We start from the raw sequence: 27,810 nt of genomic DNA, 5'->3' as shown, positions 1-27,810 counted from the left end.
CGTTGTTGGTGTTTTGAACACAGTCAACATTTCTTCTATAACACACAAATATATATTAAAGACGGCAAGATGACTAGCAGTACCTATGCCATTTTGACCAACCATTGGCTTTTCATTACTGACAATGTGAAAAGCTGCTCATATTTCTCTGCTGTATAATTATCTATCAAAAGAAATTAATTTTTTAATAGTTAATGATGAAGCTGATAGAAACCACATCGCAGTCAATGAAAAGATTTTTGTTAACCTGACAAGGTTTGGTATTGCATGTGATATTTTCTACTGTATCACCTTTACTTTGTTAAAATTGATAATACAAGTGATACCAACCGAGTTTTTCTTTTTCTTCTCTCCACTTTGCTGATTTTAAAAAAAATTCTTTTGGCTTGATTTAGAAACTTGCATTATGAAGCCTACTTCTTTTGGGGTAAACAGCATTATATATTTTTACTGGATTATAAACTGTCACTTGCAAAATAAGTATCTTCTTTTGGCATTCACATTTCTCAGAACTACTTCTGTATTTATTTTTCAGCAAGTCATTCTCCAAGAGCACTTGATTCTTTTAACATTATTTCTGAAAGGCCTTTTGTAACTCATGAAACTTGCTGAAAAACATTTTGTTAAGAGATAATATAGTTCTTGTTAAGAAAAAACAAACAAACAAAGCAACTCAGACAGTCAAACATACGCATTTTCCAGCTGTTCTTCCTTGCCTGGGGACTTAATTCTAGAAAGCAAAATCCTTATATTTGACTTCATTTTGGCATATGTAGCGACAAACCAGATTGAGTTAAATGACTGCTGATTAAAAGCAAAAGAAAACAACACAAAGATCCGAAAAATATCTTCTTCTGTTCTTATATGACTATTTCTTCCTTCAAATTGTACATTTGTATTTGAGTCAGAAATACTGTTTTACCTGGAAATAATTATAGGTCTGATTCTACTGCCTTTATTGGAACAAAATTTTCATTAAATTGGTGGAAACTTTGAATTAGGGAGTGCAAGATCAGGCTAAGTGGTTTAAGGCACTCTTGCTGTTCTTGCTTCTGATTCACCAGAGCACTCAGGTGTGTGCTTAGCTTTCAGAGGGTTGTGTCATATCACCAAAGCCAGTGGAAGTATTTACAGGCTTAAAGTTAAATATACCATTGGATCATTTGCTGACCGAGATGAGAATGAAAAGAGAATAATCTTTATAATTTTTTTAATGCAAGGAACAGAAGTACAAATTACTGTATTAGTTCTGTGGGATTCAGTGCAGATGCAGTCCTCTAAACAAAGACTTAAACATTTCCATATGCCAAGAACAGATTTTTTTTTTTAACTGTCTCCAACTTTCCTTGACTTTAGAAGTATTTGAGTGAGTACTTAGGTTTTCTAAAAGAAAGTGAGAGAAAAGTAATACTATAGAGATAAGTACAGACTAAGATTCCTCACAAAAAAAAATAAAATCTTTTCACTATATACTGCTTTAATCAGTATATCCATACTCCTCGAGCCTTAGAAACCACGAAGATTCTTCTGTCCTTTGTCAAATACATAGACTTTTTCTCCCAGAAATCATAGCTTCCATGTGAACAGCACATTAGAATTCAATAATAAAAAGTGGACATGCGCATATCTAGAAGTAAATTAGAGTAAAAGAAATATCCAGAAGTGTAATCAATAAGTCATTGTAAAGTCAAGATAACTTACCGAAGAGCTTTTCTAAGAATAAGTATAATTGCATTGGCAGGCAGGGAGAGAAATATAACAAGGCTTGCTACATGGAAAGGAAGTAGAATTCTGGTTGTATTTTTCTATTTAATGTTCTTTCCTCCACTCTAGGATAATGGGAAAAAACCCAAAATGACCTTCAGGGTAAGTATTATTACTTTATCCCAAGGTAACACTTAAGTATTTTTTGCTCCATTCTATTAAAAAAACACCAAAAAAGACAGATGCCTAATTCAAAAGCCTTTGATATTTTCTAAAATTGTATTTACAGTAACTAGTGGGACACTTATAATTAGCAGTGCTGTATTGATTTGATAATCCTCAGCTTCAGTGCTCTGCACCATTGTGCTACTGCACATATCTGTCCGATACTACTTGTGCCAGAAGGAAACGTGTCACCTTAGCACTGAAATCCTGACTGCTAGGAGGCTTTCTCTACTCGAAAAAAGTATTTTATCCTTCAAATGCCAAAAAACATAACAGTGAGGTTAGCCGCGTCCACACCAGGTATAGGGAAGGGAATGCATTAGAAATATCAGCCCCCTGACTGCGTCCCGAAACCCAAATCCTGGCTGTGCAGGCGCACGCCTTGTCCCACCACTCTCCTCTCCACAGTTTCTTATGCAGCCCTCCATGGAAGCCAGCCCTACTCCTGGTCAGAGGGAGAGGTCCCCAGCTTGAGTGAGGGCGGCCGCTCTTACAGTGTAAAAGTCAGAATTAAAGTAAGCCATCCATCTCAGAGCCTAAGAAAAAGGCACTCCTGCATCGTCCTTCTTAGAAGAAACCTTCCACCGCGGCGCCTTCCCCATCACAGGGGAGAAGGAGAAGGGGGCAGCAGAAGGAGGGCAGGGGATGAGAAGAGATGTATCTCCCAGTAAAGCCACACTTCTGACGTCAAACCCAGTGCCAGAAAACTTACACAAAAGCTTGCCTTTATAGATACTGATTAGCCCCAGCTGAGCCAGCCTGATTTCTCATGAGCCCCGAGTGTCCCATGGGTCTGTCTGCAGGTTTGTGATAGGAAAAGGATGAATCAAACAGTCTTACTGGAAGGCCACCTTCGCATGTGTGTACATTTAGAGCAACTTCTACCCAGTTATGAACAAACAGATAGCCATTCGCAACCCAGTTTTGACATTTAATGACTCCACGGCTTCCCTAAAGAAGAGAGTAAATTCCCGGCACAGAGATCCCAGAGAAGGCTTTCCACCTTCCTTGACCACAGCCTCCCGTCACCTGCGTTGGGATAGCTGGGCTACCTGTTGCCAGCAGACAATACAGGCCATTATATTGAAATTGCAAAAAACATTTGCTAAATGACTGTTTAGCAAAAGCACAAATACCCATTTGGCCTTCAAATGGAATTTCTTTATTTCAGAATCCTCTCAGTTAATTGACTTCTTTATGTATCTTTGGACTGACTTAGCTTCATGTCAGAGTACATTTCCTGCATCTGGAATGCAAAGCACCTGTCATTTCTTTCCAGTCATTTTACATTTTGCACTTGCATAAATAAAATCCTTGCTTCAGCATATAAGGACTTCCCAGCACCCTGGGCACAAAATCCTCAATGTTTTGGGGTGTATATTTCCCCCTGCAAGTTTCACGCTCCCAGATAAGGAGACAAAAATGTACGTTTTTCCACTCAGGAGGCTTTGCTGATTGCATTGCATTACCAGGCTGTATAATACACAGCTGCACACAGTCTTTCCTCACCTTTGTAAGAGTAAGGTAGAGGTAAAATAATAATGATGAGATATTGTTTACAATAATTTACCCTATTATAATTCAGCCAATACAACATGTCAAAAATAAATAATAAAGAGCTCCTCAAAATGCATACAACATTTAATCTCACGATACCATCATTTTTGAAAAAAAATTTCCCATCAACATCGATCGTGCATTCTGATTAATAGACACAGGCAGCAGCATTACTATCTCAGCACATAGCCCTTCTTTCAGCAATGCAAACCTTGACTCTCTGAACCTCAAGATTTTCAGAGTGCCTATCATGTCCTGTGTGCTCTGAAATACACAGCAAAACCAAAGGGAATTCAACTGTTTCAAGAGCTATTTAGCATATAATAGATACTGGCCAGCAATGCAGAGGCGATTCAGATCTTTGTCTTTACAGATAGCCTCTTGAAAGCATCAGTGATTACAAAAAGAGAAGGTTCATTAGTCTTTTTAATCACATTGTCTTCAGGCAAGACTTTCAGATTTCAAAAACCATAACAAAAAGCATCAAATGATCTTTCAAATGTAAACATCTAAGCAGAAGTTACTGAGAAATCAAACTGCAGATCCACTTAGCTAATGGCCAGGCACAGCTGCTATTCCGTATCTCTTACTAAATCTCTGGCATAACAAGAAAAGTACAGAAATACACAATACCAAGAAGAAAACAACTACCTTGATCCCAAATCTGATAATACAACGCCGCAGAGTCCTGACTGTACATGCTGGTTTGCTCTTTACGTAAAATTAGTTTCACTATCACAAAGCAATTAGTTATAGTTATACTTCTGCAATTAATCACAGCTATTGCTTTATCTGTAACTGCTATCTATTGCAACATAAAGAGAAGCAAAAACTACATAGATAGATAGATTTATTCAACTTTCTAAGTGACACAACCTGAAAAATTCAGCAAAGCCATTCTTAAAAAAACCAAACCATGCACTGAGGTGAATTTATGAGGCAATAAGAGAATTTTATTGTCCAAAAAATTGAAACAAAAAAGAACACACCCATGAGATCTTGCCACCACCATTAAAATAACATTCAGAAAGGTCCCGAGTATAAGGACAAGAGTTTCTAGAAAAGCACATAATTAACACCTGCATGAGAGAGAAACAAGAGCTGGTGCGTCTCATTCCCGCTTGCTAATATTTGTGTCCCCACCAACAACAGAAACATTTAAAAGTATCCAAAACGTTAGTGCTCTCAGGAACCCCTTTTTTTCCTTCCAGTGCACACCCTCTCCCCTTATGGCAGTCCGCAAACACATCCAAGTTGTCAGAATGATACCTACAAGAAATTTCAGAAGCTCTCATAAAAGGGCTTCGCATATGCAATCCACAGCAGTGAACAGTGAATTTAAAAAACCCAATTTTTTTTCCGAGTTTGAAGTTTTTAAGCCTTGCGGATGGTTGGAGTAGGAAAAAGGAAATTTACTAGGCAGTACAAAGGAAATCTTGTTGTCCTCTATTGTGGCAGTGGGGGTGTTGCCCAATTCTAACTTATCTAGGTTGATAAAGGAAACCAAAGAACACGCCACTGAAAAAAATTCCAACAAAAAAGGTACCCCTTTCTTACCTTAATAGTGCTTGCCATAATGTGATCAAGATTATTGATTGCTAATAATTGCTAATAATAATTATTGCTTCGGTCTGACCAGAAAGAAGTTTTGATGAGGTTGTTTAGAGCGGATGAGATTGTGCTAACTCTGGGAAATGAAGTCAGCCAATGGCAGGAAGAGGTTTCTATTGGTCCTGGCCACTGCAGCTCGAAGAAACAGGATATTTGGGAGTGAAGAGATAAGAGTCCTAAAACAATGTTGTTTTTCTTGATGATATGCGACTGAATTTTTTTAATTTTTTTTTTTTTTTTTTTTTTTAACAAAAAAGTCAATTGCCTGTGACTGCCTGGGCAGGTGTGATCTGATGTGCAGTAAGTGTGACATGCCACTTTGAGGCAGGATGCAGATGTCAGATGAAATGGGCCAAATTCGGCACTAGTTTCATGCAGTCTATTCACTGGGGAATTGCTGATTCAGGGCCAAAGCCAGACTTGGTATAAGCGGGTGTAACTCCAAATATGTTAATGAAGTCTAGCCCTGCTTACACCGCATCTATATTTGTCCATTAACCTCATTCCTGAATTCTTGAGCTATTGACACTTTCTAGCCTATCTGATGTAGCACATTTTTTTTGTTCTTAGAGAAGAAGTAAGTAGATTGGAGACATTCATTTCTTCTTGATGCCTCTTTCTTACTGAGGAAAGGAAGTCACAAAAGGACATACATTTCAAAAGCAAATGCTTGAATGCCATAAACAGTCTTAAATTTTCCACACGCTTTTTTTACTTCACAGCTCTATGCATGCATGAAAGAAAATGAGGTGGTTTCACTGGTGATTCCCTTTCCAGTTGGAGTGTGATAGTCATTTTTTATTCAGTGTTATATTTTTATTTGTCCTTTTGTAGCATTTGGCAGTCCCAGGGCATGCCAAAACTACCAGCTGTGCAAACAAAATACCGTCCCTGTCCCAGACCCTTGCTTAGGAGTGCTAAACTAAAAAAAAGAAAAAAATAAATGGATGGGAATAAGAAAGGCAAAGTGTTTCCACAGTACCAGCCAGTGCAAAGTCCACACGTAAAGAACCACTCAGGATCCAGCGCTGGCAAAACCCTCTTGCTCTTATGAGTCTCGCAACATTTTATGTTTTTGTAAAAGACAGCTCTTGGTGTCAAGAGATTCTTAGCTTTCAGCTAGAAGAGAAAAGCTTGAAAATAGGACCCTCGAAAATTGAAGGGAAAATTAAAAGAAGTCAGAATATATTAATTTTTTAATAATCTTGTAATTTTTAAAAGCTGGTCCTACTATAACTGGTTTATGATTTCTCAGTGCTTCCTGTAACAACATCAAACCATGGACATGTTGCTTGAAAGCACTGCAGCACTGGGTAGATAATTCTCGCTGTCATAAGGTCCTGCCCTCTGACCAGGGACTCTGCTGTGATAAAAAGAAAAAGAAATAATGGTGGCTTGTCATAGCATTATTTACTGGAAGCAGGTGACCTCACCCTCTCCCAGCGTCTTCCTCTCCTGCTCCTTAGGAAAAGAAAAGGAAATCGGAGCGTTGTTCTGTAACTGGTGATGACTGCTGGCATTCGGCATGCATTTTTTCCAAATGGTACACAATGACAGCGGCAAGTCCCAGCTCACTCTTCCCCTCCTATCCTGACCCGAAGAAGGTGCAACGCGGCCATGCACTTTTCCAGAGATGCACCCAGACGACATGAAGCGCTGCCTGCTTGGCCATCGGGCGTTTGTCCTGCAGGCGCCGCTCCATCTCCCCCAAGGCAGGGCAGAGGAAAGCCTTGTCCACCTGCCCCTGCTCAGGGACATGGCTCTGCCACCCACGAGGTCCCGGGAAAATCTCGTTTCCAGGTGCCCCATGGGGACTGCAGAGCTGGAAATCCCTGGACACAATGGAGTGACACAGGACCGGTGCAACTGGGATCTGGCAGAGCTGCCCCCAGGAGGACCCTGTTTCAGGCTTGACGGTGTGTCACGCAGCTGAGCCCGTGTCCCAACTCCCCTCCAGCTGCCTCACAAACAAGCCTCGGGGCCCCGCTGGCCAGCTCAAGGGGCTGAGCAAACCTCCAGCCGACTCCAGATCCCGACAGAGAGACTGGGAAGGGGAGAGCAGACACCCACCCAGCTTCTCCTCCCCGCTTTGGATCCTGAGGTGCCACAGGACCAACTCCCTGTACAAGTTTAGCTTGATTTTATAGTTCACTTTACGGGGCTCTGTTTTCTTCCACTGTAAAGATGACTTCTGGTCGCTTCAGAGCAATCCAGAGTCAGCACCGCCATACAATTGTTTGCATTCTCCATTAGCTGGTTCACGTAGAAATCTGGTGTTGCACTGCTGAATGTCTTCTTGCAGTCTACAGCCACTGAATTACTGCGCTTCTGCAGAGTAGGTAACTTCTGGTAACTTTCCTATTTTCATTATGAACAGTATGAAAAGAAAGCAATTTACAGTAATTGTATTTCATGGGGATGTTGATTTCCTCCCTTTTCATCTCCAAACAATGAGCAAGACAGCCAAAAGATTAGAACCTTTTTCTTGAAATTTCAAAGTGTTGTATAATGTTTCAGTTGGGTGACTTCCACTCCAGTTAAGCCCGTGATATTTTGTTTTTTCTCAAACATATTGAGCGGCTTGAAGTATCAGTTCCAGCTCTCCAGTGGATGGGATCTAACAAATTCATTCACAAGCAGGTTTTAGTAATGATTCTTCTCCAGACTACCTCCATGTAGACAAACCTCCTCTTGATTTATATAAGGCTTTTGGAAGTATACGGCAGGCAGTATCAGACTCTGCTGAGCTCTATTAATATTATATAAGTTTTACAGAGCCCACAGGCTGGTAAGGATTTTGCCATTTTGAACTGGCACATATTCTGGGCCAAAGAATTCAATGAAGTTTATTTGACTTTCAAACTAATACCCACAGGCAGATTTCTGAGTGCTTACGCTTATGTCGATCCAATTGCAAGACAGAGCCTTGGTATTGTAAGGAAAGGAAAATATTGGGTTATCAAATCACCACCATCCAGTTGCAAAAGAAAAATAGCACAAACACTTCTACTATTTTTCTCTTTTCTCCATTTTGTTAAGGTTAAATAGAAAGAAAATACGTTTTTGTTATGTTAGGCAACTCTGTGCTATTGTCTGAAATAATGCTGTGCGAGTATGAAAAAATGTGGCTTGGTCAACAAAGAGAATGAAAACACAAAAAAGTATTAAAAAGCCACACAAGTCACCTAACACTCCCTTACCCCTTAATTTCTCTCTCAGGCTTGTCACCCTAATTTGTCTGGGCTCCTTTCTGTTGGAATTTTCTTCTACATTCAAGCCTGCATCTTGATACCACAGAGCAACAAAACACTACCATTACACATGTGCTTAAATTTCTTGATCAAAACAGGGGGTTTGCACATGCTAGAATTACAGCTGTGCTTAAGTTCTTTCCTGAATACAGACAGGCTTGATTCTGCTTTAGGCACCTTCTACCTTTAGGACTAAAGAGCTCCCTCTTTAGAGAAGAGCTTTCTAAACTGGAGACGAAGGATCCGATCTATGCTGATCTAAGCCTGCTTAAACCAACAGGGCCCTGCACAGACCTAAAGTTTGGTCTCACCGTGCAAAAGAAGTGATTAGACTGGGTCCTAAACAAAGAAGATGAATTTCCAAAGGAAAAAGTTGCTTTGCTTGTTGCATCCTTTCTAGGATGTGCTAGAAATATATTCAGTATGCATGTTGTACTCACCTAAACACATGTAAAATATTTCCAAAGGGACCATTTCTCATGCTATTTGAAACACTACCACTAACTAAAAAGCAATCCTGTCCCCAGATTTTTTCATATCATATCTGCTAGAGTGTTAGGACATAGGAAATATATTGCAATATTACCTATGTAAACAGATCTGCAATCTGTCTTGCTGTCTGGGAGGTAAACCAAGAACGCTGCGCTCAGCCCGGGCTGACCAAGAGGCTGGAGGCGTGCTCTGTTATCCTCACTACTGCCACTATGTCTTTTACTTTCACAATGCTTGTTCAGCAGCCTTCCCGGATAGCTTCTTTCCTTTTTACTTTCCAAATGTTGTTAGTACTGCTAATAACGTGGCCTTCATCCCTTTAACTGTACAGATTTCTCTGCATTATAAATAACTCTTAGTAAATAATTGGGCAAACTGGAGACACGTTCACCTTGTGTGTTATGCTTAGTATGCGTACATATAGTGTCTGCAGTTGTGGGTATTAAAAGAAAAGTAGAGAGAAAGAAAGGAAAAAGAAAGGAAAAGAAAAAGGAAGAAGGAAAAAAGGAAAAAAGGAAAAAAGAGAAAGGAAAGGGGAAAGGAAAGGGGAAAGGAAAGGGGAAAGGAAAGGGGAAAGGAAAGGAAAGGGGAAAGGAAAAAGGAAAGGAAAGGAAAGGAAAGGAAAGGAAAGGAAAGGAAAGGAAAGGAAAGGAAAGGAAAGGAAAGGAAAGGAAAGGAAAGGAAAGGAAAGGAAAGGAAAGGAAAGGAAAGGAAAGGAAAGGAAAGGAAAGGAAAGGAAAGGAAAGGAAAGGAAAGGAAAGGAAAGGAAAGGAAAGGAAAGGAAAGGAAAGGAAAGGAAAGGAAAGGAAAGGAAAGGAAAGGAAAGGAAAGGAAAGGAAAGGAAAGGAAAGGAAAGGAAAGGAAAGGAAAGGAAAGGAAAGGAAAGGAAAGGAAAGGAAAGGAAAGGAAAGGAAAGGAAAGGAAAGGAAAGGAAAGGAAAGGAAAGGAAAGGAAAGGAAAGGAAAGGAAAGGAAAGGAAAGGAAAGGAAAGGAAAGGAAAGGAAAGGAAAGGAAAGGAAAGGAAAGGACAAAGTGAGCTCTGTTCCTCTTACCAACATTAAGGATAAAAAGGAGATTCTCCTCTAGGCAGAACCAGGCTACAAATCAAAAAACTTGAATGCAGTAAAAGACTGCATTGCAGTTTTTGGAAGCAGATTTTAAGAAATTCAGGCAAATTAATGCTACTTCATGGCACATGAAGATACATCTGTGAAGATCTTAGTCCTCTCAAAAAGATGTAGCGTTTTGTTTAAATGTAGCTGCAAACATCAGTTTGGCCATACTCAGCTCGGTGTGTGAGGGCCAAATACACTCTTACCAAGTTGTCAGCAAGCCCTTCAGCAGGACTTCCTCCCTTTAATTCACAGCTTTCAGCTCGCTCAGAGGAAAACATCAGTAAATCTGCTCACAGAGGGGGAAACTCTCCCCTCACCACAAAGAAAGCTCTCACAAATAGGCTTTTAGCAGGGGGACAAAGAGGGGAGCTCGGGGTAAGAACAGAGTTTCACAACCTGCCCCGAGGGGCTGCAGGGCCAGCAGCTCAGGCGCTGCTCTCCGGGATGATGGACTCTCGTCCCCCATCCCCACGACTGCTGGGCCTTCTGAAGGGACCTCTTGCTTCCACACCTGAGTGGGTTTGATGCAGCACCAGGTCTGAGGGCACAGGACAAACTACCTCCTGGGAGAAATGAGGTCCAGTTCTGGGGTGGGCTCGTGCCCGTTGACCCATTGCCAGAAACGTGGAGGTCGGCTCTGGGAGAAAGGTGCTACCCCGAGGGACGTGGGGCATCCGCTTTCGCCCAACTCCAACCGCTACGTCAAAGCAAGCAGCCCACGTAAAGCCGCATAATTAATACTCGTTATCACTCCCTGGCACAGCACGCGTCCCACGAAAAGCACCCTTTCCTCCAGCGTTATTGCCAACGCTGCGCATTTCCCATAGAGCCAGGCCTCGCACCGCAGCGGAGGGAGGAGGAACACCTCCTCCTCCTCCTCCTCCTTCTCTTCCTCCTCCTCCTCCTCCTCCTCCCTGCGACGTTCCCCGCCGGTGCGAGGGCCGGCCGTCACTAGAGGGTGCTCCGTGCCCCTCTAACGGCTCCAGCCTTTCCTCCACTCCACGCGGTGAAGAGCTCTTTCCGAAGTCGGAAAGGACTTCTTTTGAGAAAAGGAGTCTTTAACAGAACCAGATAAAAGAGAGCTCTTCCTGCTGCAGTGGCACCCACCGGTTACGACCTGCACGAAGCCGCCGTCAGGGCTGGTTACGACTCAACGGCTTCTTCCCGCTCTCCCGTCTTTGATCCCTTTCCATCACCCCGCGCGCTATCTTCAGCTGCTCCAACCCCTTCGGCCAATTAGTCCCTTCACGTCTTTCCGCCATCCCCACCTTCCTTCCTGCCTGTCATAGCAATGAACTCACTTCACTCGCTGGCAGAGCTGAAAAGTTGGGAGAGAGCCTGATTTGGGGGCAACGCGATGGTTTTTTTAACTTTACTTCATGGAACAACAGCAATCCAGAATGGATTGGTTTCCAATGGACAAAGTTTTACAGAAATGAAATGTTGGAATTTTTCAAAGTGAAAGTCAAACTGACTCTACTAAGGACTACCAACTCTGAGTCCTTAACTATGACGCAAGCTATTTAGGCTTCTATCAGCCAAAATACTTTTGGTGACTACACCACTGTTTGCCCACCTTTTCTGTTGTGATCATCTTTGGAGACCAGCTATACTCTCTACATAAAAAAAAATACCACAGGAATGGGAAATGAAATGGGAGCTCTGTTTACATGTATTACATTGACACAGTCACTATTACATTAACACTGGAGTTACTTGCAATAGTCAACGCATGTACTTCATAACAGAGAAGTGCTGACACACTCATTTGGAGACAGGGAATTGAATCACTACCTGCTGAAATGGGATTCACTTCATCAGGCTTCAACGATCTTAAATGTAGGTGTCAAGATTCAGCTAGTTCTCCAAGACTTCTTCTGCAGTCCCCAATACCACTATCTTCACCATGTCATTCAGCCTCTCCTACAACAGCTACTTAAAAGAGGTGAGATGAACAGCACCTTTAAATTACTACTCTCTCTATTACCTGCAAAGGGAACCTGTACGATTACCTGAGACACCCAGCTTTTGGATAACTCTGCTTACATGAGCTGAATCTCAACTAAACTTTCCTTTCACTCTTCCTTAATTTTCCGATCTCCAAAATGTTAACAGTTGTACCACCAAATGCCAAAGGAGTGATGTATGGATTAATAATTAAAGTGTGCTGAAAATACGGCTGAAGGTTGCCACCAATATGAAAGCTATTTGTTTTATGTTTGATGCTAATTTAAAGCTGGTTAAGTGACAATGATACCACAGGACACAAAAAAAACCCCAAACCAAAACACTTCAAAAAAGCAACTTCTCTGCAAGGAAAAAAAGAAGTAACTGTGAGGGCAAAGGCCAACATTTTTCATCACTTTCTTCCAAATGTTTTTGGTAATTTTAACTGAATTACACAATAGTTTGAACTAATTATTACAGAACACTGTCCTTCAAGGTCCTACCATCCCTAGATTGATGGGCCTTGCACACAGCAAATATGTCTAGCATATTGGATTTCTACACCGTATTAGTGAGGCTGTTTCCAGATTTTCATCAAGAATGGAACCTATTAAAGTGTCTCTCACACTCTTCTGGCTTTTATAGCATGCTTTGGAGGACTGCATACTCTTTTTTTCCCCTCCACGACCAGGAAGTCTATAGAAAATGCTTTCAACTGTTTTATTTGACCTTTCACCTCTGGGCTTTTGCCTAAGCTGCAAATTTGAATAAGAGGTATAGTTGTGCCTTTTTTTTTTTTCTCTCTCTAAGTAACTAGCTGAATTCCTTAAAGGACCAGACATGCATCTAAAATTGGGACTCTTTTGGTATTGTACTTCTTTGTTAGTGGCTGTGAACAAGAAACAGATGTGAAATATCTGTGTTTGAAACTTAGTGACCCAGAAAGACCAGGGCTAATCCAGATCATTCTTAATAACTGAAATCTGCCACCCTTTGACCACCTTGAGGTACATGCAAACACCCAGGAATATCCCCTCCCCCACCCCAGCAGACAGACAGACAGACAGACAGACACAAATAGAAACCCTCAGGACTTTTATACATCCTTACGCTAATTATGAACTCAGATGTAGTTCAAGATTTGAACAACAGCAAAAAAATGGATTGCCTGTTGATCTTTTTCCCCAGTATTGATCAGTCTCTCTCCATTTAGACAGCTGTCTTCTACCAAAGGTGAATTCTTCAACAGTGGGGAAGAGAGGAAATATAAAAGGAACAATAGACATACAGACATAACTTTGGTCTACTTAGTTTGTCTCAATCCATGACAAGTAACTGACAGTATCTTACGTTAAAACTGAAATAATTGCCCTGTCTGCAGGAGGGACCCCTTGCCTGGTGCCACCCTTGGCTGTGGGTGACAGGGCATAGTTAGAAAAGCAATGGGGTGGGGGTTGATGGACCAATGCTCTAATTAGATTCCTCCATGAATACTCTTCTTTTGTCAAAATTATGAAGGAGAAATTCAGGTTGCAGGAGATGCCATTCCCATCATTGTTTCCAAACACTAAATGCATGCTGCATACATATACAGTAAAAGCAAACTACTTCCACTGCACTGGTAACTTGCTTTCTTTTATTTTCTTTTTTGTCTAGGACAGAAGAATACATTTAGTTTGCCCTTTTAAATACTTAAACATGAAAACAATAATCATTGAAAGATTATTTTGCAGTAAGATTGAAAAAATAAATAGAAATTAAGCACTTGGAAGATGTGATAGTACATCTTCTAGGAATATTCTCAAGGCTAGGCTGTGTGGTCCAAAAAGGATAAGATTCACACATTTCTGTAACCATCTGATATTTCTGGCTCTCTCTAAGACCCAGTAATACTAGCTGCCTTGTAAGAAAAAAAAATAATTTAAAAAATCACAGTTAATTAACACTGGTCTATCTTGAATCTCAGATATACAATTAAACTAAATATATTTATCACCTTTCTGAAGAGCAGAACAAATATGTTGAGAGGAAATAACAACCAAAGATGCCTGTAGAAACTGCAGTTTTCCTGTGGCTTTCTGAAGAGCAGAGAGGATAGGTCTCAAATCACAGCATGATGATGTGCTACAAATAGCTTACTCACTCCTCTAGCAATGAAACCCCTCATTCCTCTCTTCTTCTAGATCCCATGTCTGGGAGCTTTACCCCGTAGCTGCAGTGGTGGTCACACAGGATTGTCTGGGCAGGAGAAAGGACTTTTGTTTGGAAACTGGGTGATCCCAGTAACTGCCTGTTGGCAACTCTCTACCTTTGGCATTATTCAAGCAGTTTGTAAAATAAATTTTCACTACCAGAAAGAAAAATGCCTGTGAACTCTTCTGAAGAGTAATAGTGTACCTCAGATCTGTAAAGCTTGATGACAAATACCACGTATTTCCAACACCCAAGAAATGCCACGTTGATAAAGTCCTACCTGATCTGATTTCCATATGACCACATTTCTAAAGGTCAGTATGTTTAGAGAAAGACATTTCTAACAACATACAAGAAAATTAGATTATTATCTTAAAAGTACTACAGTAAAATCAAAGGACTTGGCAATGATAAACCAAAATATTTTCTCTTGGGAACTAAATACACCAGCAAGAAAGAGAGAAAAGAAGTTCTCAATTACTTTAATGGATAAAAACTGTGGGCATAAAATGCTTATCATTTTGGAAAAAAGCATTGAAAATATTAATAGCCAAGATAATTCTAACTCAGAGTTTTTACAGACCTGGGATTTGTCATCATCACCACAATCTTTTTACCCGTATCTAAAGCACTTTGTAGGTTACACAGTGTTTTAAGAAAAAATCAAATAAAGACAATGTCCTGCTTCCGCTGACATGGATGGCAAAACTTTCACTTCAGTGGGACTAAGGTCTCAACCCATTGAGAATTAAACAAAATCACACATTATCACAGTTTCCCGCACACTGGAAATTCTGAGTTTCAAAGGGCTCTAAGTAGGTCATGTTACAAGACACAAAAAGTACTGTCCAATAACAAAAAATGAGCAGAAGTGGAAACAGGGAGGGAAGCAATAATTGACAGGATTTAATGCATGATTTAAGGCCCGGGAAAGAATCCCTAAAGCCTTCTCCTACTATGAAAGGCTTGCCAGACATGTGTGAAAAACTTGCTAAAACATGTGTGTTGAATTACCTTGGTGGCCTGTGACTTTCCCAACAACAATTCTCAATTAGCTGGGATCCAGTAAAACAGAAATGAAGTTTTGTATGCAGTATTAGTCCCATAGAATGGGGCACTTATTCTAAAAGGATCTGTGTTTTGGGCCCAGCCCTAGAAGATGCCAAACTTTTCCAGTGCATGGCACTCAACTCCATGGGGTGTCTACTTCTTCATCTCTATCTTCTCAAAAGACTGCATCAACTGAAAGTTAAATATTTAAACTATCCCTTCTTCTGTTGGGCTGGATTTGAATCACTTGATCTTACTCACTCTAGAATTAGCCCAGTATTTCCCACAATGTACTGCGACTGGTCTACAGAAGAAGTTCCTTGTTAAAACATTTCTAGCTAAAGTGCTACTGCATTTCTCAAAAAGGTGCTGTGGCATTAAGGCCCCTTGGTTTCCTTTGCATCTTTGCCCCCTAATCTTTCCTCCCCACTGCCAAGGACTCCTCCGCTCCCCCCTGTCACCCATGGACGCTGTGCAAGACTCAGGGTGCTGTAGCCGGTCTGGGTCCGTGCAGGTGCCCATGTGCCAGGCAGCTGCGGCCAAATGCAATGCAAAATGCACCCAGTGCAGCGCAAAACACTACTCCTGCCTTTCCCTTGGTGGGCAGACGACTTCTTCCCTTCACCTCCCTACTGAGCTACACAACCTCATGGAAAGCTGTGATGGGTTGACCCTGGCTGGACGCCAGGTGCCCACCAAAGCCGTTCTATCACTCCCCCATCCTCAGCTGGACAGGGGAGAGAAATATATAACATAAAGCTTGCGGGTCGAGATAAGGACAGGAGAGATCATTCACTAATTACCGTCACGGGCAAAACAGACTCAGCTTAGGGAAAATTAGCTCAATTTATTACAAATCAGCCAGAGTAAGGTAATGAGAAATAAAACGAAATCTCAGAACACCTTCCCACCACCCCTCCCTTCTTCCCGGGCACAACTTCACTCCCGGATTTCTCCACCAAGCCCCCGCAGCGGCACAAGGGGGACAGGGATGGGGTTTACGGTCATCACACGTTATTTTCTGCCGCTTCACCTCCTCAGGGTGAGGGCTCATCACACTCTTCCCCTGCTCCAGCGTGGGGTCCCACCCACAGGAGACAGTCCTCCACGAACATCTCCAACGTGGGCCATTCCCACGGGCTGCAGTTCTTCACGAACTGCTCCAGCATGGGTCCTTTCCACAGTGTGCAGTCCTTCAGGAGCACACTGCTCCAGCGCGGGTCCCCCACGGGGTCACAAGTCCTGCCAGAAAACCTGCTCCATGGGCTCCTCTCTCCGCAGATCCGCAGGTCCTGCCAGGAGCCTGCTCCAGTGCGGGGTTCCCACGGGGTCACAGCCTCCTTCGGGAACCCACCTGCTCCGGCGTGGGGTCCTCCACGGGCTGCAGGTGGAGATCTGCTCCACTGTGGACCTCCCTGGACTGCAGGGGGACAGCCTGCCTCACCATGGTCTTCACCACGGGCTGCAGGGGAATCTTCGCTCCGGCGCCTGGAGCATCTCCTCCCCCTCCTTCTGCACTGACCTGGGGGTCTGCAGGGCTGTTTCTCTTACATGTTCTCACTCCTCTCTCCAGCGGCTGTTTCCCACTCTCCCCACTTTTTTTCCTTCTTAAAAATGTTATCCCAGAGGTGTTACCACTACCACTGATTGGCTCGGCCTTGGCCGGCGGCAGGTCCGTCTTAGAGCCGGCTGGTATGGGCTCGCTCTCTCTCGAACACAGGGGAAGCTTCCAGCAGCTTCTTACAGAAGCCACCCCTGTAACCCCCCCCGCCGCTACCAAAACCTTGCCACATAAAACCAATACAAAAGCTGATTATCTCTGAGCTCTCAACCCTTCCATCGAATGGGCGGAGAGGCCTGTTTCCTTATGAAATCTGGACAGGATCTACTTGAGGCAAGCCTGTCCCTCCAGTCAAATCTGTCCCTACACTGAATGGCTGCCTTGATGGAGGGGCAATCCTCTTTTCACCCATAAAGTTGTAACCAGTATCCCATACACAATTCTATTTTAACAACCAAGAGAATCAAGGTGAAATTTTTGTTTGGCTGGTAAATGGCAAATCGATTACGAGGAGAGGGGAGAAGAAATGTTATTCATGTCAGTGTCATTTTTTTTAATGATCTGGCATTAAAAAAAAAAAAAAGGAAAAGGGAAAAGAAAAGGGAACAGGAAAGGGAAAGTAGGAAATTCTCCTTAGACTTCAAAGTAACCAAGATTTATGTTTTCTTTAAGTGTTAGTATTTCATAGCTTTTCAGTTCTCAGGTTCAACAAAGGACACTACTGGTACCTGCGTTGTTGTCACTTAGCAACTGTAACTGTTGGATTTCTTTTTAATGATCTCATTTTGGTTTTGAAAATAACACCACAGATGTGAACTTGAGTCCTGTGAAAACTTATATATGGGTTTATCTTTACACAATTGAACACTACCTTTTCATTGACTTCAGTGAAGACTACATAAAATGTAAGAAACAAATTTATGGCTGTGGTTTTGCAGGCTTGGGACTTTTTTTTAATTTTTACTTTTTTCTGAGAAGTTTCATTCTAGCTATAACTGAGCCTCTATTCATGCCTTCACATACCATAGGCACAAATGCTTTAAGCCACTGGTTTGCAAGACCAGTGTAGGTCAGTCAACTGCAAGATTTATCAGTGTAATCAGATGTTCAGAGTTTTAGGAGACCGAAACAGCAGGTGAAAAAATGCAAGCAATTTTCAGAAAACCTGGACTTTCCTGTCTGATGTGGAAAGTAGCCTTCAAAAGACTGGTTTTAGACATGATACTGATAATGGGCTTACCAACAGTACAGAAAAATGTCATTTGAAAAACAATCCCATATAGATGGATTGACCTTCCTACCCTGAGCTGACACTCAGTGCTGACACTCAGCTGACACTCAGTGCACTACTATTAGTGCCAGTACTTCATAAAGAGTTACTCAGCATATCAACCTACTTCGCCAACTAGCCACAGGTATTGAAGATATCCAAGTGTTTTAACACCCTAGCACTGAAGCACAGTGTTTGTTCCCCTCCAAGGCCAAGCTGCAATTCCAGCCTTGCAAAGACCTCTTACCATATGCATCATTTCCATCACAGTTCAGTGAAACTGTTTTTATTTATGAGCGATGCAGTTATTTGCCAAAGAATGTGGTTTGGGGACAGCTGAAGCCATTTGCTAGTTCAGGACAAACTTGCTGAGTAGTTTTGCCCTGAACAAAAATAACAGCAGGCTTTGAAAACATCGGACATTCCCCTGAACAGATATTTTGAGTGGTTTCAACACTTTGTTTTCAGGGCACTCGTCATGAAAGCAACGGAAGGGAAGAGCATGATCCTCAGTTTTCAAGGAGGGAAAGCCCCCCCTCCTTTCTCCACAGTAGCCCAGCACGTGCCCAGGCACAGCACTTGGATCACCTCTGTCCCTCGCCAGAGGCACTCGCCACCTGCCAAGACAGCAGCTTCATCGTTCAGTTACTCACTTGCCAGCTCGGCCTCTTGCTCTTTAATTGCCCTGTGCAAAGTGGGACGGAAGGAATTACAAGAAACTGAGTTATGATACAACACGTGGTCAGATCCTTTCTTGGATCAGGACCTTCAATCATAAACTCCTCCTGGGTCCTGCACACCTGCAGCCCCAGATCTGTGGGTTGGAGAAGCTTTGTTTGCCATTGGAATACAAATAACACACAAGAATAATGTTATAGAAGAATGCATTTCTCTCAACGTTATGTTTGTGTAGGCTTTGTTCAAGCCAAGCATATGCAGAACCAAAGCTGTGTATCTGCCAATATCACAAGTATGATCGAAGCAAGTCCATCGAGATATTGCCAGCCACACAGCTCTCTCCATGAGGAAAGAATTTGGAATGCATTATTTGACACAGAACCATATAATTGCAGCATCAAAAATTATAGTAAATGGTTCTAATCAACTGCCAAGAAGTCAGATATTTTTCTGGCTTGAGTTTCTAATAGAAAAATAAAAAAAGCAAAAGTTACAGCAAGTCTGATGTTACTAAGCTGTCATTCTAGAAACTGTCCTTTGAAAAAAAATTGAAGTGGATAACAAATAAAATTATACATGTTAGTTCAAGTAAGGTTGGAAAACAAGTAGATTGCTTTTGCTGGCTTCCTATACCAAACAACAGAACTTTGTGTACTATGAATATCCAGATTCATACATAGTAATTTATGTTATTAATTTTAAAGACTGTACAAAAGAAGTCAAAACAGTTGACTCTTCAATTACTATGATGATTTTAGTGTGTTCATCTCTTAACAAAATATTCAGCTGCTATGGGTGAAATTTCATTTGAAGGATTTTCTCCCTCAGGCTAAATTTCTTACTGCGTTTTATTTTCCTACAGTTGTTTTTTTTTTTTTATTTTAAGTTACCCTGTCATTTTCAAGCTGGAACACCTACAGATTAAAATAAATCTCATGCATTAAAGTACCTTATGGAAATTATATACATAAATTCATGCTCTAATTACCATGCTGTTTGGGGCTTCAATCTCATTCATTACATGGTGATTCCCTGGGCAAGACATAGAAAGAACCCCTTTCCCCAAATATTGAAAATGTACTAAGGAAATGCAAAGGATACAGTAGGGTGACAAACATCCTTATGCACTGGATAAATTAGGCTAAGTAAAGTAGATTGTTAGGGAGTAGAACTTTATGGGGAGAATGGTTTTTGAGAAGAACTGCAAACATAATGGGGATATTGTTCCCATATTTTGGGGAGAAGTGAATAATATATCCCTTACAAAATACAATTCTGAGCCATCTGAAATATTTGCAAATTTGAGTTTAATTCCATGAGTTGCTTTGGATTATTAAAAAAAGTGAGAAAATTAGGAAATGTCAAAACATTGTACAACTTTTCTAAAACAAAATGTTTCTATATACTCAGACAGCTATGTCCCATTTACAACAATGCGCCACAAGCAGAAAAATGGTGCTATCTCCCATATTACAAATATATGGTAGTGTGCTATGAATTGACACTACTTCTTCCCTTTCCAAAGTTTTTGGTGTGTTGCCTGTCCAAGGAAGAAGAGTCATGTGGATGTACGTGCCCCTTGCACTTCTTGTTCTCTCTTTGTTTTGCAGTATTTGTGTTTTATCATTTTGTGCCTATTTCTTGAGTCTTGGAGGTTTTGGTCTTCATCTGACAACTTCTACTTTCGAAATACTAGTACACAAGCCCAGTCTCTATTCACAAAGGGGGTTATCTGCACGAAGTTAAGCAATAAAAGTCAAACCTGCTTCTTGTGTGTGAGCAGCTGGGTGGATCTCTTACCTATACAACTGTAAGACTATGGAACTTTCCACGCAAATGCTCTTGCAGCACAAGCAGCTGACCCAACGATATCAAAGCAGCAGACTGAAAGTGAAGGAAACTTGTGGTTTCTTTATGACTCCAAGATGAGTTCTTTCATCACATTAACCACTTCTGAAAGCATCCGGCATGTCTAACATATACAAGGGACAGCCAGGATCTATTCTAAGGCAATGCATGCAGGGTCTGACTCAGGACAACATCCTTATTCAGGAAGAACATTTAATTTTAGGTATCACTTTAAGCACATTTCTTAAATCCCATTGAAATTGGTGAAATTTAAGCTTATCCTCAAAGTTAAGCATGTACTTAGGCAACTTCCTGAATCCAAGGTCAGTAGGCAAATGCAGGTAGAAATGTAGGTTGCTACTGGTAAATACAGAAACTAGTGGAAGAAAAAAAACCCCCACAGATAGGGAGCTAATACCATGTCAATTATTATTAAGGAAGTTTCTAGAAAACTAGGAAGAAAACCTTAGTGAGCGGGACTAGAAGGAAAGTGGTCTCTTACCCAAAGTCACAAACATCATCCTTGCACGTGGCATTAAAAGAACAGCAGAACAGAGACACACCACGCTGCCACAAGGTGATTCGTGGGAGATACCTGATCACACCCATCAATCAGCTGTTGCTTATTGCCCCTTTCACCTCTGAGCAGAGATAAAAGGGCTGTCACGCTGCAGGCTGAGTCCCAAGCTGTGCTGAGACTGGCATCTCTGAAATCAGGCTGTGACCTGAGGCACCAGCATCTCCCCAGGTCTGGCCCTGGGAGAGGAACAGCTGTGGGCCTTGATAAAAGAAAAATACATCTCTGCTTCATAAAAGCCAGGCTTATAAATGAGAACATTTTGCTGAAAATACTCAAATCTGACATAGGCTTGGACATTCTCCAACACTTAGAACAGCAAATCAGGTAATGAAATGCATGTAAGTCAGAAGAAAAACAGCTTTGCCAAACTCCAACCATACCAGACCTGGTGACCAGCGGTAGAGTCAAACTCTGAGAAGCATTCAGGTAAGTGGATAAATTCACCAAAAATTGTCTAGATATGAAAAGAGTCATTGCATATGCAGTAGGTTATTTTAGCATTATAATGAAATAAACATCATTTTAGAAACTGTTGTTTAGCTGGTTGTGCTAATGAAACAATGCTGATCATGCTAAATCATAGCACTACTTCTTGAGAAGAAAAGTTCCTATTTGAACCACTCTCATCTAAGTGTGACTGTATGTAACTGATCAGGGCCCTGTGCTGCCCATACGCGAGAGCAGCTGAAAGAACCAGTCTTGAGGATTGCCACTGAGTTCCAGATTCAGACTTTCCAGTCCACTAAGCTGGAGTGGGCATTTAAGTCTTTGTGGGGACTTACCATAATTCTGTGTTCAATCCCATGGTTTACAAAACCTGGTTTAACTGATGGATCTTGAATTTTCATCTGGGCACAAGACAAATAAATGTGGACAGTAACCTGCCTCTAAGGAGACATCTCAAGGCAAAGGAAGTAACTGAGAACAAAACAAAACAGTGTGAATCTGCACTGTTATTAAGCTGTGTGAAACTATGTGCCTGAGAGGCATATACTCAGCCCGGTGGTGCTATGCCTACACTCCCTTCATGCCTGGGTGTTGCGTGCTGCTGCCAGGAGTCGTGTTCCACAAGCAAGATTTCCATCCAGACCTTCCTGGGGAGACAACTGATGCAACCTGGAAACCAAGACAGAACCACTACATTCTCTGGCCAGAATTATTTCCCTGCTGCTCACTAAAGGAGGATGCTGCCTCTTGGGTCTGCCTCAGTGGTGCACTCCTATTAACTGCAAAGGATGATTGCATGGTGATTTCAGAAAAGGTACCACAGGCTAAAGGTGGGAGAAGGGCACGCTTAGCAGAAAGATTGGCCACTACTTTGTGTTTCAGAGCAGCAGAGCTATTATAATGGAATTAACATTAGTTACTATTTCCATTAGCAATTTTCATACCCTCTGTGGATAGAGGAGATGTTGTCTTGTAAGAGAAAGCAAATTGCTGTCACCTTACACCTTGAAGAATTTTGTTGCCTCCTGTGAAGGGCTCAGAATTGCTCAGAAACTTTTTAGAATTGCAGCACGCTGTAACATGTGATGCAAAAGGGATGGGAGAAATGTTGTTAGAAGGTTGTTTCCTTAACTGATTTTATCAGAGTTGCTTTAAATCAGTCTTATGGCTCCAAAATTATGGAAAGCATGTTGGAAAAACAGTGGTGTTGTGGGAATGAAAAAAAAAAAAAACAGTAGACTATTTCTAAAAAATACATAGCAAAGACTTGTTTCCTGTTCTAAAATAATCTTTGCATTATCAGCATAGAGCCAGACTGTCAAATCCTGATCAGGTGATCTATGGTGCATCAGACATGCACAGGCCAAAAAAAACCCAAACCAAAAAGCCTTCCCTGAAGGAGTCGCTGAAGATTCCTTTTGCTGTAGAAGACAATTGGGTGGCAGAGAATCAGTATCTGCCCGGACAGCATGAGGAGAACTCCTAAGAGACCACTTCACACTGTGTCAGGGCTGACTAACTTGTCCCACAACCAAGTGAAAATGAGGCCGCCCAGGTAAGCAGGAAAGCGATCTTCTTCCTCCACCAGCTCTGTGCAGTTGTTATTGAGCCTGTGCTTTTTTGTGAAATTTATGATGGCTTTGTAGCAAGCCTAATCTAATAATAAGCGGCCTAATACCACACAAGCTGTTGGTCTCCTTGTGGGACTCAACTTTCATTAACATCCTCCCCAGCAGTTGATGTTGCATGTTGTTCTTTGCTTTGGTGGGTTCCCAGAGCTCTGCTTCATGGAATAATAACAAAGTGCAAAGATATTTGCCAGGGTAAGATAACACCATTTTTTATCAAGTGAAATCAATACAGAAAATAATTTTGAAGAAATGATCATACTCATTCTTCTCCACATCAGCAGGAAAATGTCTTCAGTTTGCCATGTGGGAAGAGATGCAATTAGCTGAGGGAAACAAGTATTATCAGGTTTTGAAGAAGCACAACAAAGCATGAGCACAATAAAGACCAAGTTTCCAAGAGTAAATGGCACCCAGCAGTCTTCTCTGGCAAAGAATGGAAATTGGTGGTTAGCAAGCCATTTGGGGAAATAATAATGGAAATGACTAAAATTTATTTAAAAGGATTTGCTAATGGGAAAGTATATTTCTCTGCTGGCACAAGGATACAAACATTTGTGAAAAAGGGCAAAGTTAATGGAGGAGAGCTTAGAGTAAATATTTTGAAGAAAACACTGTTTGGAGGAGGCAGCTTTTTGTATTACAATCTCCATTTCATTCAACCTCCAGGAAAGGTCATTGATTTAATCAAAAGCTTTCTTCCTTTGGTTAGACTCCCAAATGTACATACCATCAAGATCTGGTGCACAGAAATAATTTGAAGCAAATCTTCTAAAAAAGGTTTTGAAGATGCTTGCCAGTAGAACATTGTGCCTCACAGCTATAATATCAGAAAAAGCCATTCAATTTAAATTAATATATTTGGCCAGACAGCTATATTAAAATTCTTGTTGTTTTTTCTGTTATAATGGTAGCCTGTGGTATGACTAGCCCTCTTCAAAAATCTGTATAGTTATTGCCTTTCTCTTGCCTAGGGTGCATCATATGTTTTTGATTTTGATGAGCTGCATTGCACTACCTCATTAAAACAAACACTTATGCAAAACAAAAGGCTGTGTATCACAGCACAGGGTATGTAAGCCAGCTTTGAAGACTGCAGCGTTTCAAAAGCGTGTTTCAAAGGAGAACTTCCGTCGACCCAGCTACACTTGTGTTTAACATTTGTGGATGATGTCAGACACATTCGGTACTTTCTCAGTCCCTGCAAACAAGGAGGCTTCAAAAGCGAGACTAGCTGCAGCTGTAAAGCGTGCCAGCGTGGGGCTCGCTCGCTGGTGGAAGGGAAAGGTAGGACTTTCTCCCCACGTGCGTGTTGTCTCTCAGCCAGACGGCGCAGCGGCCGTACCCCCAGGAGGACTCGCTCGGTGTGCGCCGCGCTGGCGCTGCTGGACAGCTCCGCTTCTCCGGGGACACCTCCCCGAGGACAACCCTGCTCTCCTCCTGAAGGCCACCCCACCTTCTGCAGATGTCTCCTCTTTCAGCGAGACGCCGCTCCCAGAGCATCCTTTGGGGCAATCGGGAGGACCGTGTTCTCCATGAGGGTTGTTTTGGTTTTTTCTGGTTAACTTTCAGGGACTGCTTTCAGCTGAGATTATTTTTGCCTTTAAAAACGGATGGTTTCCTTCCACTGGAGAGGAGTGCTCACGTAAAGGGAGCTTTGGATAAATAGCTTAAATGCAGACATTGCAGATGTCTGAAGTTAGGTGAGATGAAGCCTACCAAAAAAAGCTGAGATATGTGACTTTTCTGTGTGTACATTTTTTGGTGGCTTGTTTAAAAACACTCAAGTGCTGAGGTTGATGTTTTTTTTCATCCAAATCTCTCAAGCTGTTTACAAGACAAAATACACCATCGCTACTACTAGATTAAAGTTTATATTGGCTAGATTTTGGAAGGTCATCAAAATGTTATAGAATCTCAGTGATTATCATGGGTTTCTAGAATGTATTTCTCATGCTAATGCTTTTTCATTGTGTATCAAAATACTTGTATTAATGTAGGCATTGATGCAAATATTTCCATATTTTTAAAAAATCTTCACTGTTTGGCACTTTTGGCACTCCACAAGCTCATTTTTAATCACTTATCTTTCAGATTCAGTAATCACTGCTGGTAAAAATTCAGTAGGATTTTCTACAAACTCCCGTAAAATGTAGCACTGTTAGTTACTGTAATTGTAACTCAATAGAGAAAAGGATTTACCAGGCTGTGTGCTACATCATCCTTCTGGAATAACTACTGCTAATCCATATATTCCACAGTTGTGCAAATTTACATATTTTCCGTTTTCCATGTGGCACACTTTGAAGTCACTGACATGAAATTATGACAAGACTGTGGCATTTTGGAAGCTATGCATACAAGTGTCTTTCCACTGTGTCTTTATTAATGGAAGTTCCGTACTGAAGGATGACTTTGGTGAAAAACAATTGAGCATTGCCAGATTTGTTTCAGGCCCTGTAGCTTAGATAGATAGTTTTTATTAACCATTCAGAAAATGTACTACAGGAAATGCAGGGACTGGACTGGTAATACAGTTCTAGTATACGTTTTTTAAATCAACGTAGTGAATTCACAGCTTGTGAGCAAGCCACAGCCTGAATGCATTGATGCAATGTGTGAATTACTTCAAAGGGCATACAATGTGTAGAAAATAATTCTTTGTTCATGGACCACTATGGTCACCAGTTTACCTTCTTACTTCCCTCTGGATGGCTCTACTGTCTCCTGTTTTTAACACAAACAAGTGGCCTTTTTTTTTTTCCCCCCAACATACTAAATACACTTAAAAGTGTGTATTGGGTCTGGCTGAGATGGGGTTAATTCTCCCCACAGCAGCCCTCATAGTGCTGTGCTCTGTATTGGTAGCTAGAAAGGCGTTGATAACACACGAGTGTTTTGGCTGTGGCTGAGCAGTGCTTGCGCAGCATCAAGGCTGACTCTCCAACATTCCCCTCTCACCAGCAGGCTGGGGTGTGGGCAAGATCTTGGGAGGGGACACAGCCAGGACAGCTGACCCAAACTGACCAAAGGGATATTCTATACCATATGATGTCTGCTGAGCAACAAAAGCTAAGAGGAAGGGGTGGGGGGATTTGTTAGGACGATGCTTGTCTTCCAGAGCAACCACTGGGCATACTACAGCCCTGCTTTCTGGGAAGTAGGTGGTCATTGCCTGCTGATGGGAAGGAGAGAATAAGTCTTTTGTTTTCCTTTGCTTCTGTGTGCAGCCTTTGCTTTTGCTTTATTAAACTGCCTTTATCTTGACCCATGAAGTTTTTTCCATCTTATTTTCTGCCCCCCCTGTCCTGCTGAGGAGGGGAGTGATAGAGCAGCTTGGTGGGCACCTGGCACCCAGCCAAGGTCAACCCACCACCAAGTGATTATTTCATTTCCTTTTACAAAGCTAGCAACTTGACTTCACAAAAACTACATACTATTATCTGGCATTAAGCTCTGCCAAAATAAAATGGCAAAAAGTGCTAGAGTTCATAACCAGTAAAAGTATATACATACAGCTAAAAAAATTTAAAAAAAGTATATACATACAGCTGAAAAAAAAAAAATGATGGTGAGGGTTAAATCCTGTCTTTGTTGAAGCCAGGGGAGTTTTGTCACTGTCTTCCTTAGGGCCTGCACTTCATCCTAGCTACTCATAACACTTCTCATATTCGATAGGGAACAATTTAAAGTGATAAATAGCAGCCAAAATACGTGTGTGTGTGAGGGGGGAAGATTTAAAAATGGCCTCGGTGATGAAAGTAAACTTCTTCTGGCAGCTTTGAAATTTTTGGCCTACCAGGCTAAATCTGAGTTTAAGCAGGGGATACATTTCTGCTTATGCTAGCTATCTGAAAGCTCTAGACTAGTTAGACTGGCTCGCTCTGAAGACAGTGGAGTCCCTCTGGAGTCATCTTTTCAGATGTTAATTTCAGGCTGTCCAGGTTTAAAAAAATGACTAGGGCCGCCAACCCACGTAACCAACCTTCACTCAGAAAATGAAGTTATTTCTATTTATGTGCCTATATATTGGTTTAAGATCTAGTTTCATGTAGAAAAAAATGCCTCACATGACATGATTACCAAATTACATCATGAAATATGAACTTTTTCTTCATTTCCTGTTGGTAGAAACTTTACTGATCCTGGAGGCACATCCACAATGGCTGTTTCTCTGTCCTTGTAAAACTGGCTGCAAAATTTCATCTTTGAGATTCAGCACCCGCTGATGCTGATCACTGCCTCAAGATGCACTGAGAACGGTTAGATCCAACCTTCTGGCTCCATAAACCCCGCATGAGAGGGAGGATCAATCTTACCAGGAAGGAAAGCATGTCCCCTGTCACCCTGCTTTGCTCTCCACCACATCCTAAGCTTTCCTGTGACCCTGTGGTTTGAACAATGTCCTGGGGAAGTAAGATATATGCTTAAATGCCCTCACTTTAAAGAATGGCGAGCAACCGAGGCCTGCCAGGAGAATATTTTCCCCACCCTTAAATGACATGAGAGAGGAGGATCTGTTTAAAGTCGGGCAACTTCTCCCAGAAGAAACATTTTTCTTTAGCCCAGCCTGGGTACATGGTCCTCTGCCTGGAGCGGGGCAGCCACCCACCAGCACCACTGCTTCCCTGCTCTCCTGCGACGGGACCGCTA

General features: G+C 41.7%; 1 protein-coding gene across 6 annotated transcripts in view; it reads right to left on the bottom strand.

The window, feature by feature from the left end:
• ERG (ETS transcription factor ERG) overlaps positions 1 to 27,810 on the bottom strand; it is a 151,562-nt gene that overhangs the window by 60,696 nt on the left and 63,056 nt on the right. The window contains exon 1 of one of the 6 annotated variants that reach the window (XM_075033691.1): positions 5,044 to 5,207. The exons of 2 other annotated variants lie outside the window; for them this stretch is intronic. In XM_075033691.1, coding sequence (XP_074889792.1) covers positions 5,044 to 5,061 — 18 coding nt within the window. In that variant the 5' untranslated portion in view covers positions 5,062 to 5,207. Of the gene's footprint in view, positions 1 to 1,701; positions 1,819 to 4,137; positions 4,207 to 4,759; positions 4,868 to 5,043; positions 5,208 to 27,810 lie in introns of those variants that run through there. 3 more of the 6 variants (XM_075033693.1, XM_075033695.1, XM_075033694.1) reach the window with 3 other exon arrangements.

The sequence above is a fragment of the Buteo buteo genome, chromosome 8 (assembly GCF_964188355.1).
Source record: "Buteo buteo chromosome 8, bButBut1.hap1.1, whole genome shotgun sequence".
NCBI lineage: Eukaryota > Metazoa > Chordata > Aves > Accipitriformes > Accipitridae > Buteo > Buteo buteo.
This window is presented reverse-complemented; position numbering and strand designations above follow the sequence as displayed.